A 20,191-nucleotide genomic window follows, 5' to 3' on the forward strand; every position below is an offset into this window, starting at 1 on the left:
TAAGTTTTTGTTACTTTTTGTTTGTTTATAATTTTTCAAGACAGTGCCTCACTATGTAGCTCTGGCTGGACTGGAACTCACTATGCAGATCATCAGGCTGGCCTCAAATTTACTTCCTGCATCGCTTCTGTGTATGTAATTATAGAAGTTTAGAGTTAAGAAAATGAAGTTATAAATGAAATATGGCATTAACTATTTGGTTTATCATTAAAGCTTATTCTGGTATATAATTGGTTGTACAGAGTTACCAGATAAAGAGTATGCTTTATGACCAGCCTTGTAAACATATCTTACAGTAGGATGTATGAATGATAATAATTGTTGTTCAATTGGCAGTACCTAATTTTTATAGTTTAGATAAGACCTTTAATAAGTAAAGCCATAGCTAATGGAACAACAAGCCTGGGACTTTATGTTTAATTGCTAGAAGTACTCTTTCAGAACATGTGTGTGTGTAGTTGTGATTGGTGTTGACATGCACACCCACAAACACATGTGTGTGTGGATGGATGGATGGATGGATGGATGGATGGATGCATAGATGGGTAGGTCTTTGTAGCCTTTTGCTAACCTGCAAAGGCTTTGGGGGGAAGATGCCTTTTGAATGGTGAGTCTATTCCCCTTTATTCCCTCTTCCTCTTGGCCCTTCCCTGAGAAAACTTAAAGACATGCACACATGGAAAACTAGCGTCTGAATAATAGGCGTACAAGAAAAAGCACAAAAATACTAAAGAAAGATTGCCAGAAAACTCCCAGAACTGAAGGACTTGCTTGTTGAAATTTAAAAGGCCCAGCAATTACTAGATCATGAGAAAACAAGCCAAAAAACCAGCCCTGAGGCATAATTGTAAAATTTCAGAACACCTCAAGAGAAAGTTCTGCTAGTTTCCAGAGGATGAGCTACAGATGATTGTGAAAGGTTAGGTGTCTGAATGCCTTGGTTCATTCATTTGTCCTTCCCTCCCTTTCATCCCTCCTTCTTCCCTCCCTCCTGTCCTCTCCCCTCCCCTCCCTTCTTTTTCAGCCCCCCCCCTTTTAATATTTTCATTTATTTATTTGCGAGAGGGAGAGGCTGATAGAGATGGGTGCACCAGGGCCAGGAGCCATTGCAAACAAACTTCAGATTCATGTGCTACTTTGTGCATCTGGCTTACAAGGTCCTGGGGAATCGAACCTAGGACCTTTGGCTTTGCCAGCAAGTGCCTTAACTGCTAAGCCATTTCTCCAACCCTCTTCTTTTTTAAAAAATGTTTTTGGTTTTTGAGGTAGGGTCTTGCTTTAGCCCAAGCTGACCTGGAATTCTCTATGTAGTCTCAGGCTGACCTCATACTCACAGTGATCCTCCTACCTCAGCCTCTCAAGTGCTGGGATTACAGGTTTATGCCACTGTGCCCAACCCTGTCCCCTCTTTAAAAAGTTTATTTATTTATTTATTTTTTATTTGCAAGGAGAGAAAAATAGAGGACATGACACAGAGAAGGAATGGGCACATCAGTCTCTTGCCACTACAAATTCCAGATGCATATGTCATGTGCCATTTGGAGCTGGGGAATCAAACCTGGGCTGTCAGGCCCTGCAAGCGAGTGCTTTAACTGCTGAGTCATCTCCCCAGCCCACAAGTGGAGATTTATTTATTTATTTATTTATTTGAAGAGAGAGAGAAAGTGTGTGTGTGTGTGTGTGTGTGTGTGTGTGTGAGAGAGAGAGAGAGAGAGAGAGAGAGAGAGAGAGAGAATGAATATGGGTATGCCAGGGCATCCAGCCACTGCAAATGAACTCCAAATGCATGTGCCATGTGTATCTGGCTTATGTGGATCCTGGAGAATTGAACCTGGGTCTTTTGGCTTTGCAGGCAAGTGCCTTAACCGTTAAGCCATCTCTCCAGCCCTTCTATTTATTTATTTTAATATTTTTATTTATTTGAAGAGGGAGAGTGAGTGAGTGTATGTGTGTGTGAGAGAGAGAAGGGGGGGGGGAGAGAATGAATGACCAATGGAAATTTTTAACTGTTTGGCAGATTAAAATAAATGTCAGTATCTTAGATGTATTTATGCATTTAGGTTTTCTCGTGTTGTCAACATGTGCATAGTGAACTGATTGTTCATGCTTTGATGCAGCTTTTCAGTTGAGTGATGTTTTGGCTGCTTCAGTGTTTCCTGCCCTCACGAGTTTTTAAAATACTGGATGCTTGCTTCAAGCCTTTAATAGTATGCAGCAACTGTTTCAATAATAGCAGTAGGTACAACCTGACTTCATTGTACAAGACTATATGTGCCATGGTTAATTTGAATACACACTTTTTTTCCCCCCTGAGGTAGGGTCTCACTCTAGCATAGGCTGACCTAGAATTCACTATGTAGTCTTAGGCTGGCTCTAACTCACAGTGATCCTTACACCTGCGCCTCCTAAGTGCTGCTGCAATTAAAGGTATGCGCTACCATGCTGAGCTCAACTACGTATGGCTTTTTAAAAAAATGTATTTTTAGGTTGGAGATATGGCTTAGTGATTAAGGCACTTGCCTGTGAAGCCTAAGGACCCAGGATCGATTCCCCAATACCTACATAAGCCAAATTCACAAGGTGGCACATGTGTCTGGAATTGTCTTGCAGTGGCTGGAGGCCCTGAAGAGTCCCTTGTATTTCTATATGCCTCTTCCCCCATAAATAAATAAATTAATTAAAATATTTTTATTTGCCAGGACACAATGTATGGTATACCAGGGACTCCTGCCACTGCAAATGAACTCTAGATGTATGAAACATTTTGTGTTATCTGGCTTAAAGTGGGCACTGGGGAATTAAAAACCATGGTTGGTAGGCTTTGCAAGCAAGTGCTTTTAAACCCTGAGCCATCTCTCCAGCTCTGCATTCTTAAAATTTTTATTTATCTATTTATTTGAGAAGGAGGGAATAGAGAAAGAAGCAGATAGGCAGAGAATGGCACGTCAAGACCTTCAGCTGCTGCAAACAAACTCCAGATAAATGCGCTACCTTATGCATCTGGCTTATGTGTACTGGGGAATCAAATTTGGGTCCTTTGACTTCACAGATAAGAGCCTTAACTGCTAAGCTATCTCTTTAGCCCCTCCTTTTTTTTTTTTTTAAATTTTTTTGTTCATTATTTATTTATTTATTTGAGAGCTACAGACACAGAGAGAAAGACACATAGAGAGGGAGAGAGAGAATGGGCGCACCAGGGCTTCCAGCCACTGCAAACAAACTCCACACGCGTGCGCCCCCTTGTGCATCTGGCTAACGTGGAACCTGGGGAACCGAGCCTCGAACCGGGGTCCTTAGGCTTCACAGGCAAGCGCTTAACTGCTAAGCCATCTCTCTAGCCCTTTTTTTTTTTTTTTTTTTTTTGAGGCAGGGTCTCACTCTAAACCAGGCTGGCCTGAAACTAACTTTATTGCCCAGGCCAGCAGACGTTACACCCCTAGGGCTCATGACTACCGCTGTCATACGTTTTCAGTATCAGGGATGTATTCCCTCCCATGGAGTGGGCCTCCAGTCCAATTAGAGAGTGGTTGGCTTTCCCCATAACAGACATGCCACTTTTGCATCTGTTGGCTCATTTGGCCTGGCTGGCCAAGTTTAGGGCTTGCAGTATCCACTGTTGAGTATCTTCACTGCTGATTTCTTTTTTTCCCCATTGAACTGCCTGCAACGTGGCTTTCTTCAGCTTTCGGTCTACATGGAGGAGGTTTCCAGCTCAGTTCCAGCAGGATTCCTCAGTGATCTTGCTGCCCAAGTATGTGGAGTCTTCAGCAATAGGGGCATCAGCAATGACCTATAATGTTTTGGGGGCATCCAGCTTAGCTCCAGCAAGGTTTTTCAGTGGCCTTGTAGCTCAAGCAATAAATCCTGTTTTTAAAAGACAGCAAACAAAAATCAGAGTCCTGACTTGCTGGTCCTAGCTGTCTTGGTAGTGTGTGCTGTGCACTGTGTATTGCTTCAGCTGTTGCTGTTGCTGTTGCTGTTGCTTGCTTTTTTCCTTTTTTTTTTTTTCAAGGTATTGTCTCATTCTACCCCAAGCTGTCCTAGATTTCACTATGTAGTCTCAGGGTAGCCTTGAACTCATGGCAGTCCTCGTACCTCTGCCTCATGAGTGCTGAGATTAAAGGCGTTGGCTGGATGCTTGCTTTTTCCTTAGAGATAGTGAAATGTAATTGACAGCTGTCAAGTATATTGTCATTAAACTTTTTCTACAGTCCTTCAAGGAAGAGATTTTATTTTATGTTAACTGTCAATGTGTTTTTCCATAAAATGTGGCAATAATACATCTGTGCCATGTTTAATCTTGTGCCTCTTAAAGATGGAAGTTACCACTGAAATTCACGGTAATCATTGAATTGCTGCTGTTTTTTTTTTCTGACTTAGAGAATGCAGTTGAATTAAGAAGGAACAGTAGTTGTCTTTAAAATTTACACTTACTCCTTGTAAAACAAGTACATTTAAGATATCCCAACTTGGGCTGGAGAGATGGCTTATCAGTTAAGGCACTTGCTTGCAAAGCCTAAGGACCCATGTTTGACTGTCCAGGTTCCACGTAAGCCACATGCACAGTGACACAAGCCTGTCATGTGGCACAAGTGCACAAGGTGGCACATTCATCTGGAGTTCCATTGCTGTGTCTGGAGGTCCTGTCGTGCCAATTTACTCTCTCTCACATATTAAAAAAGAAAGGCCAGTTTGGCTTTATCTCAAAGAAAACAAAACAGGCTGGAGAGATGGCTTTAGACGTTAAGGCACTTGCCTGCGAAGCCTAAGGACCCAGGTCCATTTCCCAGGACCCACATAGCCAGATGGTGATACATGCATCTGGAGTTCATTTGCAGTGGTTGGGAGGCACCAGCATGTTCATTCTCACCTCTCCTCTGGCTCTCTTCCTCTCATTGCTTGCAGATAAATAAATAAAATTGGGGGAAAAATGCCAACTCAGGTTTAACTTCTTATTTGTGTGTGTGATTGTGGTGTGTGTGTCACACTGTACTATGGAGGTCAGAGGACTGCTTTTGCTGACCACCCTTACCTTGCACCATGTTTCAGGCAAGATCTCTTGTATGTGTTGTGTTCCCTGCCAGATTTGGCTGGCCCATGAATGTCTAGATTCCCTTTCTCCATCTCCTTTCTTGCCTGTTACACACACGATCATAGATGTGTGTGTTGCAAAATCTGGCTTTTTGTGTGTGTTCTGGGGATACAAACTCAGTACTCACACTGTGTGCAAACACATTTCTTTCTTTCTTTCTTTCCTCCTTCCTTCCTTCCTTCCTTCCTTCCTTCCTTCCTTCCTTCCTTCCTTCCTTCCTTCCTTCCTTCCTTTCTTTTTTTTTTTGATGTAGGGTCTTGCTATAGTCCAGGATGACCCAGAATTCACTATGTAGCCTCAAGATGGCATCAAACTCATGGTAATCCTTTTATAGACTCTGCATCCTATGTGCTGGGATTAAAAGCATGCACCACCATGGCCAGGACCACCAGCTATTTTTTTTAAATAAAATTTTATTTATTTATTTATTTATTTTTACAGAGGAAGAGCGAGAGAGAGTGAGAGAATGGGTGTACCAGGGCCTCCTGCCATTGCAAACAAACTCCAGATGTTTGTACCCCCTTGTGCATCTGGCTAAAATAGGCCCTGGGGAATCGAAACTGGGTCCTTTGGCTTTGCAGGCAAGCACCTTAACCGCTAAGCCATCCCTTCAGCCCTACCAGCTATTTTTTTTGTCAATATATATTTTTTAATTTCTAAGGATTAGAAAAGATGGCTTAGCGGTTAAGGCGCTTGCCTGCTAAGCGGAAGGACTCATGTTGACTCTCCAGATCCCACGTAAGCCAGGTGTTCGCTGACACAAGAGTGCAGAGCAGCACTTGTGCACAGGGGGGTTGTACACGTCGAGTTTGATTGCAGTGGCTGGAGACCCTGGCTCACCAGTTCTCTATCTCACATTACAAAACAAGGCAGTCCATTGGGCTTGCCTCAAAAAATATTAAAATACTTTTATTTATTTATTTGAGAGAGAGAGAGAATGAGCATACCAGGCGGGGCCCCTAGCCACTGCAAATGAACTCTAGATAAATGTGCTTTGAGCATCTGTCTTATGTGGTACTGGGGAATCAAACCTGGGCCCTTAAGCACTAAGCTGTCTCCCCAACCCCACCAGCTTTAATTTATAATCTTGTTTGAATTTTTTCTTTTAAAAACAGAAGCTCAAATTATTTTGAAATGGCATCTTCCTAATCTAAGCTGCCCCAAACTGGTGGCATATGAGTTTGAGACCAGCCTGAGACTACATAGTGAATTCCAGGTTAGCCTGGACTAGAGCGAGACCCTCCCAAAAACCAGTTGTTCACTTCCAGTTTGAATTCTGTTCCTTTTAAAATAAATAATAAAACCTTTAAATAAGTTTGTACCTTTTTAGGACATTTTGGTGAGAAGGCAACAAAACTAGATCCTGCTATGACCTTACTACTAGTGATTAACTTCTTTTAACATATAAGTAGAAAAAATATCTGTAGAATTTCTGTTGTTGTTTGAGACTGGGTCTTGCTTTAAAGTCCAACTCCCAGTTGTTGCTGTTTCAGATATTGAATATTGAGCAGAATTTATTTTCAGTCTATTCTATATCTTTACATGCCTCTATCGTATAAGAATTTGGGTATTCATCTATCTCTGTGATTCCACATTCATCCATTTTCTTGTGTAACCTTTCTTGTTCACTCCTGCCCTCTCTCCACATTTGATTAGTTCCTACCAGTGTCCAGCCCCGGTCCTAGAATCTAAAGATACGTGGTCACAGGCCCCAAAGAACCTCAGCTCAGACAGGGCATTACTCTTTTTTTTTTTTTTTTTTTCCGAGTAGGGTCTCACTGTAGCCCAGGCTGACCTGGAATTCACTCTGTATTCTCAGGGTGGCCTCAAACTCACGGCGATCCTCCTACCTCTGCCTCCCAAGTGCTGGGATTAAAGGCGTGAGCCACCACGCCCGGCTAAGGCATTACTCTTAAGAGAAGATGATACTAAGTGGGAAAATGTGAAAAAAAATGTATGGAAACTTGGCTAATAAAAACAGATGGTAAAAGTGGTTCAGGCTACTGGGTAAGAGGTGACAGGCTGGACTTTGAGGAGGCCCGACACTTCTCCAAGCCAGAGATGTACTGAAAGTGCTTGTTTTTCTTTGATTATCCATATAATGTGTATGTGTATTTTTGTTTTTTTTACCACCTGCAAGGAACTTCCTTTATGGTACCAGGGCCTTTCTAGGGAGTAATAAGTTAAGGAAGGGAGAATAGATTTTGGGTTTATTGGTGTGAGATGAGGAAATCAGTTGAGGAAATAGAGGGCCTTCCAGTCTTTAGGGCTGTGTCTTTAGTAGTGGTGTGATCCTTCCTCTTGGTTTCCATTTGCTGTTGGTGTAAAGAGTCAGGATTTAATTAGATGGCATTTCCTGTTGTTAACTTATTAGTTGGGGGAGAAGGAGAAACAGGCAATAGATTATTAGTTAACACAGGGTTATAAGAAGGTAAAGAGATTTCTGTTCTGTAGATTCACACATTATGGCCTGTAGCATGAATTCCTAATGGCTGAGTGGAAATCACTTCAGAATTTGACACAGCTGGGTTTGAATCCTGACTGCTCTTTAGCCCTGTGGCTGTAGGTCAGTTACTTTTCCTTTCTGAACTGGTGGCCTCAGGTAAGACTCAAAGAACATCTTGAGCAGTTGTAAAACAGCCAGCATGAGAGAATCATCTGTAGTGTTTGGTTTGTAAAGGTCCTTTCTCCTTTCCTTTGTTCTCCCCTCTCCTTTTTCTGAGGTAGGGTCTCGCTGTAACTTAGAGCTGACATGGAATTCACTAGGTAGTAATTATTTAGTCTCAGGGTGGCCTCGAACTCACGGAGGTCCTCCTACCTCTGCCTCCCGAGTGCTGGGATTAAAGGCCTGCACCAACACGCCTGGCTTTTAAAAGGTCTAGTTTTTTTAATATTTTATTTATTTATTTATTTATTTATTTATTTATTTATTTATTTGAGAGCAACAGACACAGAGAGAAAGACAGATAGAGGGAGAGAGAGAGAATGGGCGCGCCAGGGCCTCCAGCCTCTGCAAACGAACTCCAGACACATGCACCCCCTTGTGTATCTGGCTAACGTGGGACCTAGGGAACCGAGCCTCAAACCGGGGTCCTTAGGCTTCACAGGCAAGCGCTCAACCGCTAAGCCATCTCTCCAGCCCTAAAAGGTCTAGTTTTAAGTTCCATGAATCCAGAGTTGGTATAGAAAGTAATATTTGGTATATGTTGTTGAGGCTGCTGATTTCACAAATATGCAATTTTCTTCCCAAGAAACACAAGTGTTCTTGAGGACACATCGTTTTCTTTTGTCATCCTGTTGTTGAGCAGTCTTGTCGAGACTCCGTGTGTGCTTGATAACTACCTGATACTCTGATCCCAATAGTGAGATAGTGTCTACCTTATATTGTACCTTGTGTAATCCTATGTGGATGTCAGTGAGTTTATGAATGTTAATTTCAAATTTCTTTGGCTATTTAGTTGGTTATATTGTATATAATAAAAAATGTTTAAACTGTAAGTCATTGTTTTGGACACTAATATTTTACTTTTTTCTTTTTTCTTGAAGCAAATGGTTATGAGCCTTAGAGTTTCTGAACTCCAAGTACTGTTGGGCTACGCTGGGAGAAACAAGCACGGACGCAAACACGAACTTCTCACAAAAGCCCTGCATTTGCTAAAGGCTGGCTGTAGCCCTGCTGTCCAAATGAAAATTAAAGAGCTCTACAGGCGGCGGTTCCCTCAGAAAATTATGACGCCTGCGGACTTGTCCATCTCCAACGTACATTCAAGTCCTATGCCAGCGACTCTCTCTCCATCTTCCATTCCACAGCTCACTTATGACGGTCACCCTGCATCGTCACCGTTACTCCCTGTTTCTCTTCTGGGACCTAAACATGAACTGGAACTCCCACATCTTACATCAGCTCTTCACCCAGTTCACCCGGATATAAAACTTCAAAAACTACCCTTTTATGACTTACTGGATGAACTGATAAAACCCACCAGTCTGGGTAAGATTATTACATAAGGTTATTTGATGGCATTTATGGGATAAAATTTTCATTTTAGCTTTTAGTTTGACCCAGTTTATTATTCATAATGAAATTTATGCTTGATGGAGGCATCCAGTTGAGAATGCTTTTATTTCAGATGAAACCACATATGTAAAAGCTGTTGTTTATACAGAAGTAAAATATTAAAATTCTAAGGTTGTGGACCATGGAAGAATAATGTTTTAATTTGTTGCATAATATCCATTACACATTAAAAAGGTAATGCTGGGCTGGAGAGATGGCTTAGCGGTTAAGTGCTTGCCTGTGAAGCCTGAGGACCCCGGTTTGAGGCCCAATTCCCTAGGACCCAGATGCACAAGGGGGCGCATGCATCTGGAGTTGATTTGCAGTGGCTGGAAGCCCTGGCATGCCCATTCTTTCTATCTGCCTCTTTTTTTCTCTCTCCCTTTGTCACCCTCAAATAAATAAATTAACAAAAAAACTTAAGGAAAAAAAAAAAAAGGTAAAGCTGAGTAAATCACTACCAGTCTCTACATTCAGTTCCAATTTTTAGGGCTTGGTGACATCTTATACACAAAACTGACTGGTTTTGTTTATTTGAATATGTGGGTTATTTTAATAACCATAAAAGGAGGCTTGCTCTTTGTGTAGCACTCTAACTTCAGCTTTTTAAAAATTTTTAAATGTATAGAAATATACATGTTTATATAACATGAAATTGTACATATAGTGTGAATGCTTAGAATTTCAGCTGCTGTATTTCCTTCCCATCCTTAGCATGCAGAATTAAATACATTAATTGATTTGTCATTTAACTACTACAACGCGACCTTACTTCACTTAATTTCCTACTGGAGATACAGATGACCCTGTTGTGATCTTTGGTGCCTTTGGTGTAATACAACTGAAGTATCGGATGTCAGGATGGTGGGATGGTACAAATCAGTATTTGGTAAACAGGGGCTGGCAAGCTCATTTCACCCTGTGGACTGTTCTGTGTTTGAGCTAAGAATTTCACGTGTTTTAACTCAAAGCAGTCTTCCTGCCTCAGTCTCCTGGGTGTTGGGATTGCAGATAATGATCCACTATGCCTAGATCACTTTTTTCCTCTCTTAAAACATTCTAAGCAACATCAGCAGCAAAGCCCAATGAATATGTAACACATGTGTGCCTGTGAAGCTTTTATAGAAAAAGGTGGTTGATCCTGTCATAAATCATTAAACATTTCAGTTTTGAGGATTGGTGAGAGATGAGAGCATATTTTGAGAACTTTTGCAGAAGAATTTTTAGGGCAGGGGGCCTATGGAGCTGAGGGCAATCTTTTTCTTTTTTCTTTTTTTTTGTTGTTTTTTCAAGGTAGGGTCTTGCTTTAGCCCAGGCTGACCTGGAATTCAGTATGTCGTTGCAGGCTGGTCTCAAACTCAGCAGTGATTCTCCTACCTCAGCCTCTTCTGGCTATGACTCTAGATCTTCTTGCCTCCGTCTCCGAAGTGCTGGGCTGGCCACCTGCATGTGCCACCATGCCTGTCTTGTGGGGATTTTGAGACCATTTTCTAACTCCAAGCTAGGAAGTGTTTCTCAGAATAAATGAAGGCCAGTGAATCATTTTCAAGCAACACTTTTATGTCTCATCCTGTGGCACTTTAGTTCTTACGATACTTTCTTTACTTCATTAAATGAAGTGGCTACATTCACAATGGAATTTACTTTCCTGGAGCCGGGCATGGTGGTACACTCCTTTAATCCTATCACTCCGGAGGCAGAGGTAGGAGGATCCTGGAGTTTGAGGCCACCCTGAGACTACATAGGTCAGCCTGGACCAGAGTGAGATTCTACCTTGAACCCCCCCCCCAAAAAAAATTTTACTTTCCTAAATGAGCCATCCCTCTTCCAGTAGCTCATATGCTTTGAATCTGAGAGAATCATATGTTTTGAAAAGTTAAATAGCTTCTAGTATTTTCCTTATCTGTAAACATGCATACATTTTAGAATAAAACTCTTAAAGAGCTTAGCCTCAGCCTACAGTTGGTTACTGATCACAACCTCCACATCCCAGGAGTTCAGAATGTGCCTAGTCAATTTACTTTTCAATTTTTTTCTCTTCCGCATATATGGTCGTTAAGCGATTTAAGGATGATTAAAAATAGTCTGGGACTGGGGAGATGGCTCAGCATTTAAAGGCACCACTTGTAAAGCATGTGTGCCTCTTTGATTCCCCAGTACCCACATAAAGCCAGATATAAAATTAGTGCATGAATCTGGAGGGTTGTTTTTTTTTTTTTGCAATAGCAAAAGGCCCGGGCACACCCCTTCTCATTCATTCATTCATTTGTTCATTCTCTCTCTCTGCTTGCAAATGAATTTAAAAATACTTTCACAAATAAATAACATTCAGCTCATACCTGAATTAATTGACAGGGTCTTCAGTATATAGCCCAGGCCAGCCTGACAGTTAGGAGCCTTCTGCTTCTGCCTCCTGAGTACTGAGATTACACATGTCACTGTGCCTGCCTTGAAGGTTTGTAATTCTGCATTTAGTTCTTAAGCATTTTTTTGAGACAGTGCCTTTTTAAAAAAATTGACAGTGCTTTTTTTAAAAAATATTTACTTGAGAGAAAGAGAGAATGGGCACGCCAGGGCCTCTAGCCATTGCAAATGAACTCCAGACAGTGTGTCACCTTGTTTATCTGGTTTGTGTGTGCCCCAGGGGAACTGAGCCTAGATCCTTAGGTTTTACAGGCAAGCACCTTAACTGCCAAGCCATCTCTGTAGCCCCAGTGCCCCCCCCTTTTTTTTTAACTAGACAGGGACACCTGTAACCCTGACTGACCTCCAGTTCCTTAGGTAGTGGAGGATGTCCTCCACCTCCTACATGCTGTGATTACAGGCCTCGCTGCGCCATTAGATCTTTCAAGCAGTGAGAGATTTAAAGATATCTGTGAAACAGTTTGAATACAGACTGTTGAAATGGGGAAAAAACCTTTTACAGTCATTTCCTCTAGTTCCATGGTAACTTCCTGTCCAAAAAACAGCTTTTCTTTTGGCACTTAGATGTCATAGACTTTTATTGCTTTGTTTTGATTTTATGAGGTCGAGTCTCACTATTGACCAGGCTGATCTGGAATTCACTGTGTAGTCTCAGGGTGGCCTTGAACTCATGGCAATCCTCCTACCTCTGCCTCCTGAGTGCTGGGATTATAGGTGTGTGCCACCACTTCCAGCTTATGTAAATATATTTTTTATTAGTTTTGTAGTGGCTTATATTTTTATTTATTTACTTGCAAGCAGGGAGACAGAGAATGTGTGTGCAAGAGCCTCTAGCTGCTGCAAATGAACTGCATACACATGTACCACCTTGTGTACTCTGTTCTCGTGGATAGTGGGGAATCAAACCTGTGTCTTTGGACTCTGTAGGTAGATGCCATAACCACTGAACAATCTCTTCCACAACAAATCTGAAAGCTTTTTTCTTCTTTTAAAAATATTTTATTTATTTGAGAGAGAGAGAAGTGGCATGCCAGGGCCGTCAGCCCCTGTAAACAAACTCCAGACACATGCGCCACCTTGTGCATCTGGCTCACATGGCTTGTGGGGAATCAAACTTGGGTCCTTTGGCTTTGCAGGCAAATGCCTTAACAGCTAAACCATCTCTCCATCCCACGGTCTGCCTCATCAGTGTTGGAATTAAAGTCTTGAGCCACTAAGTCTGATAGATAAAAGAAACATTTTGATTGACCACATGGGTAGCATTCTGTGTGCTTTGTCTTTTGTTAGGCTGTGGTTTGTGGTCTTGCTTTACATTTTGTTGTCTGAGAAAGTCTTTCCAGGTAAACACCAAGAATGTCTCTTTCTGGGTTATAAGTATCTTTCTCATTATTTGTTTATTTGCAATTAGAAGGTTACAGACAGACAATATGGCCTTGTCATGGCCATCTAGCTATTGCAAATGAACTCCAGATGACATGCGCCACTTTGTGCATCTGGCTTTCCATGGATACTGGGGAATTTAACTTGGTTGTTAGGCCATATCTCCAGCTCTGTTACAAATACTTCTTTGATGTGGGACAACGTACCAGTGCTTTCTAGAGAAAATGAGCAATCTGTATATGTCAGATTTTTATCATCTTAGTGTTTTAGAAAGCTAGGTTAGTACTTCCCCCCCAACTTTATGCTGTGTTTTGATTTGAACCCTGGACTTTGTACATGTGAGGCAGGTGTTTAGTAGCCCTTTCCTTAATTTTTTTTTTTGTTTGTTTGTTTGTTTGCAATCAGAGAGAGAGCAAGGACATGGCAGGTTCTTTGGCTGCTGAAGACAAATCCCAGATACATGTACTACTTACTTTGTGCATCTGGCTTCACATGGATGGATATTTGGGAACTGAACCCAGGCCTGCAGGCTTTATAAGCAAGTGTCTTTTACCACTGATGAATTGCCCAAGCCCACATTTTCTGTTTGAAGTAGAATATCTCATATGAATATTTGTAATGATGTTAGGCTAGTTAAGATGTGAATAATTTATATGGAAAAAATTAATTATCTGTGGGGGGAGAGTGATATGGATGGCACACCAAGACCTCTAGCCATTGCAAATGAACTCCAGACACATGTGCTACAGTGTGCATCTAGCTTTATGTGCGTTCTGGGGGATTGAACCTAGCTTCTTAGGCCTCACTGGCAAGCACCTTAATGGCTTTTAACTATCTCTCTAGCTCCTAATTTTTATCTATCTATCTATCTATCTGTCTGTCTGTCTGTCTGTCTGTCTGTCTATCATCTATCATCTATCTGTCTAGGAAAGCAGAGACACACAAACAGACTGAATGGGTGCAATAGGGACCTCCAGCCACTGCATATGAACTCCAGATGCATGTGCCACCTTGTGCATCTGGCTTACCTGGGTCCTGGGGAATTGAACCTGAGTCCTTTGGCTTTGCAGGCAAGCACCTTAACTGCTAAGCATCTCTTTAGTCTTGAAAAATTTTTGAATAACAAAATCTATTTCTGTGTATGTATGTGTACACAAACACACAGCCACGACCCACGCATACACAGGCAAGAAAGCTTGGATTTTGCTGTTAGAGGGGAAGGCGTAGCAGATGCTTTCACGTTCTTTAGGTAGTTAAAATGGCCTGTCACATGTTGTTTCTATGCTGTGTGGGTAAGATTTCTGGTGCATCTCAGTAACAGTGGTTACCAGTGTATTCTACCAAAGGCTCCTCTGACATTGGATTATATTGTATAATTTCCTTTGCCTTAATTTGTAATAATTGAATTTTCCTTCTTCCACATGTCTAATGTCCAGGGTCTGGCAAGCAGGTGGTACAAATCCATGTATTGGAAAGGCTTTCAAGGATTTTATTAATACTCTACTTTTAAACAGGTTGTCTTTGAGTGGCTCAACATCAACTATGCTTTTCTGTTCTTGAATTTTGGGAAATCAAAAGTGCTCATTTTTCTGTAGACAGGTTTTTTGTTTTTCTTTCTAGAAACTTTTCTTCCAAATTTGGCAGCATTGTTTTCTGATTTTCAAAACAACGTACAGGTTTACCTTCTAAATCTTTTATTCCTTTGTAGATAATCTTTTTATCTGGTGACTTTAATATTTTGAGTAGTGTTTGTATAGCTGTCCAGTATCCCCAGTATATCTGGAGCATTTTAATAAATAGGTGTTTGTATTTGGATGTGATCTTGGGAACTATTAATGATGGACTCTTTTTTTATTGTTGTTAAAAGGGAATCTTGATCGAATCAATAAAAGAACTCACATGTAGGTATAGATATGAAATAAAACCTTTAATATTTTATTTATTTGAGAGAGGGAGGGAGGCAGATAGAGAATGGGCATACCAGGGCCTCCAACCACTGCATATAAACTCCAGACACACATGCCACCTTGTGCATCTGGGTGACGTGGGTAAGAGGGAATCAAACCGCTAAGCCATATCTCCAGCCCTGAAATAAAACCTTTTAAAATGAGAGGTTAATAATACCAAGGATCTGAAGCAAGTACTGTTCAGTGAAGAAGCCAAGCATGTTATCTTACTGGGAGGGAGCATGACATTCAGGTGTCTAGCACACAGTGTTTGGCTGCCTTTCACAATTCGCCAGGACCCTTTGCAGCCTTCTTTGGCCCCTGTCTCCTGGGTGCAGATTGGGTTGAAGATGCTGGTCAAGTCAGCTGGAGCACCTTGTTACCATCTTGTGACCAGGGCAGATGGGATGCTCTAACCTAGAGGAGAACCTAATTTTGGGTGCTTTGTTAGTAAATATGTAGATGATGAAAAGATAGTTTTAAGCAGTTTCTTTCTTAGAACTATAATTTCTGTTTTGACAGTATGTATATATGATCCCCAGTAGTTTGGGGTAAGGATTAGTTACCTTCTAACTCTTTTCCCCCCCCCAGAATTTATTTGAATTCTTTGGCATGAGTCTGGGCTAAATTTGTTAAAATTGGAATGTAAATAAGGTTTAGATGTGCCAGAGAAGACAGTATGCAAACAAGACTGGGTGTTGAAATTAGTGTGTTTGACCACTCTAAACTTTTATTTATTTATTTATTTTGGAGAGAGAATATTGGTGCACCAGGGCCTCAGCCCCAGCAACTGAACTCCAGACATTTGCATCACCTAGTGGGCATGTGCAGCCTTGGGCTGGCCTCACCTTCCTATATTTGGCTTTCATGGGACCTGGAGAGTTGAATCTGAGTCCTTAGGCTTCACAGGCAAGTAAGTGCCTTAACCACTAAGCCACCTCTCTAGCTCTAAGTTGTACTTTTTATATTACTGTTTTTATTGTTATTATAGCCAATATTTCACGTAATCCAGACTGGCTTCAAACTTGGTATAGTAGCCATGGTAGCCTTGAGTTCCTGATTCTACTCTACCTCTTACATTGCTGGGACTATAGGGATGCACTACCATGTCAGACTAAACTAGATTTAAATTTTACTCTTAAAAAATTTTTAGTTTTGGAGAGATGGCTTTAGTGGTTAAGGTGCTTGGCTGCAAAGCCAAAGGACCCAGGTTCGATTCCCCGTGACCCACGTAAGCCAGATGCACAAGGTTGCACATGCATCTGGAGTTCGTTTACAGCACTAGAGTTCCAGGAACCACCATGGCTGGCCCTGCGCATAATTTCCTTATGTCTCTATAGCTTGTAGGGTGCTTTTTATGCATGCTAGTTATTTTGGGTAATTTCTCACTTAATTAGCACATGATGTAGAAGCATGATTGAAGAAACACGTTCAACTTTTTCTGGAACAAAAAGGCTGACCATGAACAACTTCATGAGTAATTTGTATTAGACTTAAGTTTGATATTTCCCAGCTTCACCTCAGTATGCTCTTACATCCCATGGTGATCTTACACTCTGTTGACCTTGAACTTCTGATCCTCCCGCTTCAACCTCCAAAGTGCCAGAATTACAAGCATGTACCACACACTTGGTTTATGCCCTGTTAGGGATTGAACCCAGTGCCTTGTGCATGCAAGACCAACACTCTTCCTGACAGAGCTGCATCCCTAGTTTCCTAAAATGCTTTTAACATAACCTCTGAAATGTTTTGACTTCAGTTTATATAAAATAAAATCTGGGGTTGGGGGATGGCACAGCAGTTGCATAGCAGTTAAGGACGTTTGCCACATAAAGCCAGATACACAAAATGGCACATTTTCTTTTTCTTTTCCTCCTATCCTTTTACCCACTTCTCTTAAAAAAATATTTTTTTAATTTATTTGGGAGAGAGAGACAGAGACTGATAGAGTTTGGGTGTGCCTGGGCCTCCTGCCACTGCAAACTCCAGATACATGGGCCACTTTGTGCACCTAGGTTTACATGGGTACTGAGGAATTCAAACCAGAACCATCAGGCTTTGCATGCAGTTGCTTTTAACCGATGAGTCTTCCCCCAGCTCTCTGGTCATTTCTTCCTACACTCCGGTGTCCCCTCTGCAATGTATTTCACAGTGACTTCATCTGATCTGTACTTACTTAATTTCACTTTGTACAGATCTATCACACATTTAACATGCCTGAGCTTTTGTTCTTTGAAAATTAATCCTTCTTAGCTGTAGTCTTTTCCTGTCTTTTGAGGGTATCTTTGTTTGTTGGTGGTGTTGGTGCTGGTGGTAGGTATTTATGGGTTTGTTTTTGTATGGTGAGCAAACCCAGGGTTCTTGTATGCTAGACAAGAATGTAACCTCTGAGGTCTGTATCTGGCCCCTCGTTTTATCCTATTTGTTGTTTGGATCAAAGAGTTGTGTTATCCTTGACTCTTTTTTTTTCCCCAGATCTTCTTGGTTAGGAAGTCCTTTGTGTTCTTTTAAGCATACCCAGATTCTTACTGCTTCTCATGACCTTCACTTCTGTTACCCTGACCTCAGTACCATTAGCCCCTCCCAGGGTTATTGTATCCATCTATCTCTCTATTTCTCCCCCAACTTCATTTACATGTGTCCCCATTCATAATACAGGGCAGACACAGGGCCTAGGCCGAGGAATGTGTGGTTTGCCCTACAGTTAGCGTGAGCGTGCAGCCTGGGGCAAGCACCGGGAGCCCCATCTCTCCTCACCTTGTCTGCTTTGCACTGTTCTCAGCTCTGTAGCCAGAGTGATTGTTTTACAGTAACCAGATCGTGTTCCTCTTCTGTGCATGACGCTGTTGCCTTCCATCTGACTCAGTAAAACTCTACGTTTTTATGACCTGGACCACTCCTTACCTCTCTGGTTTTGTATTTTGTTTGGGAGGAAGGCCCTGCCGCGTGCCACAGGCTGGCCTTGCATGGCTGCTCTTCCAGCCTCATCTTCCCAAGCAGCTGCCATTGTAGCAGGTCTTACTGTTTGTTGCAGTTATCTACAGCTGTTCTTTCGTGAACTTGACTTTAACCTCATCTGTCATTTCACTGTTTCTCAAACATGCTGCCTTGTCTGAGCCATGACAGGAGTGTTTTCTACCGCTGGAGTGCGCTTCCCGCAGGTCGTCATGTGGCTGTCCCTTTACTTCTTCCAGTCAAGGTATTCATGTTTGTGATGAAACGTCTACTAAGACTACTCTATTTAATAAAGTTCTATTTCGGGCTGGAGAGATGGTTTAGTAGTTAAAGGAGTTTGCCTGCCAAGCTGAAGGACCCAGGTTCAGTTTCCCAGGACTCACGTAAGCCAGATGCACAAGGTGGCACATGTATCTAGAATTTGTTTGCAGTGGATGGATGCCCTGGTGTGCCCATTCTCTCTCCCTCCCTTACCCTCTCTCTGTTTCTTTCTCTCAAATAAATAAAAGTAAAATTCTAGGGGCTGGAGAAGGTGGCTTAGTGGTTAAGACATTTGTCTGCAAAGCCAAAGGATCCCAGTTCGATTCTCCAGGACCCACGTAAGCCAGATGCACAAGGGGGCGCATGCGTCTGGAGTTCATTTGCAGTAGTTAGAGGACCTGGTGTGCCAGTTCTCCCCCACCCCACTTCATTCTGCCTCTTTCTCTCCAATAAATAAATAAAGAAATGCATTAAATTTTTTTGTTTAACCAAATTCCTATTTCCCTACCTTCTCTCTCCCCATGTAGGGTCTCACTCTAGGCTGCCCTGGAGTTCCAGGCTGGCCTTGAACTCACAACAATCCTCCTACCTCTGCGTCCTGAAGGTTGAGATTAAAGGCATCAACTTCCTGCTTTTTTCAAAATGGCATAGATCACTTTCTAATGTTTCAGGATATAAATACTGTGAGGTTAATGGTTTTGGTCCCTTGCTTGTTTACTGATACAGCCCAAGTACCTGGAATAATATCTTAGACACATTAGGTATTTAGTATTTGTTGAATGAACATTTGTGGAACAAATCTGCCTCATGTCCCTTTTCTGGGGCTCTCCTTGAATGTTGATCTCACTTTTAGGCATTACATGGTTCCCAACAATTTTTGGAATCCTTCTTAATTCAATTCTAGCAAAAGACAAAGTTCGTGTGCCGGCATTCCCAGGAACAATCCTGAGGATCTTATGGCTAAGCTACACGGGGACTTTCTGGCCTAACTCTGAGTCTGGAAATAAAGCTACAGCAAGTGTCTTGGGGTTACAGATGCTGCTGGGCATTGAAGAGCTTTCTGCTAGCCTTGACTCTGCCCCCACTGATTTGGGAAACAAATTTAGGCATATTTTAAAAATCATTAAATTGTTATATGTATTGAGGGAAGTATAGAGCCAAGGAAAGGCACCCACGTGGCTAGAGATCCCATGTGGAGGGGCTGGGTGTGGGAGGGAAACTGCAGCAAGGAGGGAGAGAACACTCAAGGAGCTCCTGCCATGTGGGGAGCTGCAGGGGATAAAGGAGCCCATGTGGAGAGTACAGGTTGGGCCCTCCTGCCTGGGTCTGGGCTTAGCCAGCCCAGGCCCAGCCAAGGGAAAAACTCACCCACAGCTGGAAGTTCCTAAGTGGTCAGAGAGCCTACCCTTCCCTTAAATATATTTTATTTATTTATTGGAGACAGAGAAAGAGGCAGAGAGGGAGAGAATGGGGCACACCAGGACTTCTTGCCACTGCAGATGAACTCCAGACACAAACACCCCCTTGTGCGTCTGGCTAAAGTGGGTCCTAGAGATTCAAACCGGGTTCTTTTGGCTTTTCAGGCAAACGCCCTAGCTGCTAAGCCATCTCTCCAGCCCTGCCCTCCCCTTTAAAAAGGTAATTGTAACCTTACAGTGGTGGGCTCTCTTTCGGTGAACCAGCGGGACAGCTGGATGGATAGTTAGAGCTAGGGGCTGTCTTAGGAAGTGGCTAACCCTGACACCAAGTTCTGGGGGCTGAACTTGATTAACCACAATGTTTAATCCTTTGAAAGGGCTGGAGAGATGCCTTAGTGATTAAGGTGCTTACCTGCAAAACCTAAGGACCCATGTTCGACTTTCCAGATGTCAAGTTAGCCAGATGAACCATGAGGCAAGCACAAGGCCACACATGCCCACTAGGTGGTGGAAGCATCTGGAGTTAAATTGCAATGGTTGTTGAGACCTGGCATGCCAATTCTCTCTCTCTCCTCTCTCTCTGTCTCTCTTGCTCTCTCTAAAAATAAATAAATAAAGTAAATCCCTATGAAAGACCTCCCTGCCAAGAGGGGTCCAG

General features: G+C 42.2%; 1 protein-coding gene across 2 annotated transcripts in view; it reads left to right on the top strand.

Annotated features, from left to right (window-relative positions):
• Pias1 (protein inhibitor of activated STAT 1) overlaps positions 1–20,191 on the top strand; it is a 128,104-nt gene that overhangs the window by 37,518 nt on the left and 70,395 nt on the right. For both annotated transcript variants that reach the window (XM_004662569.3, XM_045160321.1), the window contains exon 2: positions 8,639–9,083. In XM_004662569.3, the coding sequence (XP_004662626.1) occupies positions 8,639–9,083 (445 nt within the window). The remainder of the gene's footprint in view (positions 1–8,638; positions 9,084–20,191) is intronic.

This window comes from Jaculus jaculus, chromosome 10 (genome assembly GCF_020740685.1).
Source record: "Jaculus jaculus isolate mJacJac1 chromosome 10, mJacJac1.mat.Y.cur, whole genome shotgun sequence".
NCBI lineage: Eukaryota > Metazoa > Chordata > Mammalia > Rodentia > Dipodidae > Jaculus > Jaculus jaculus.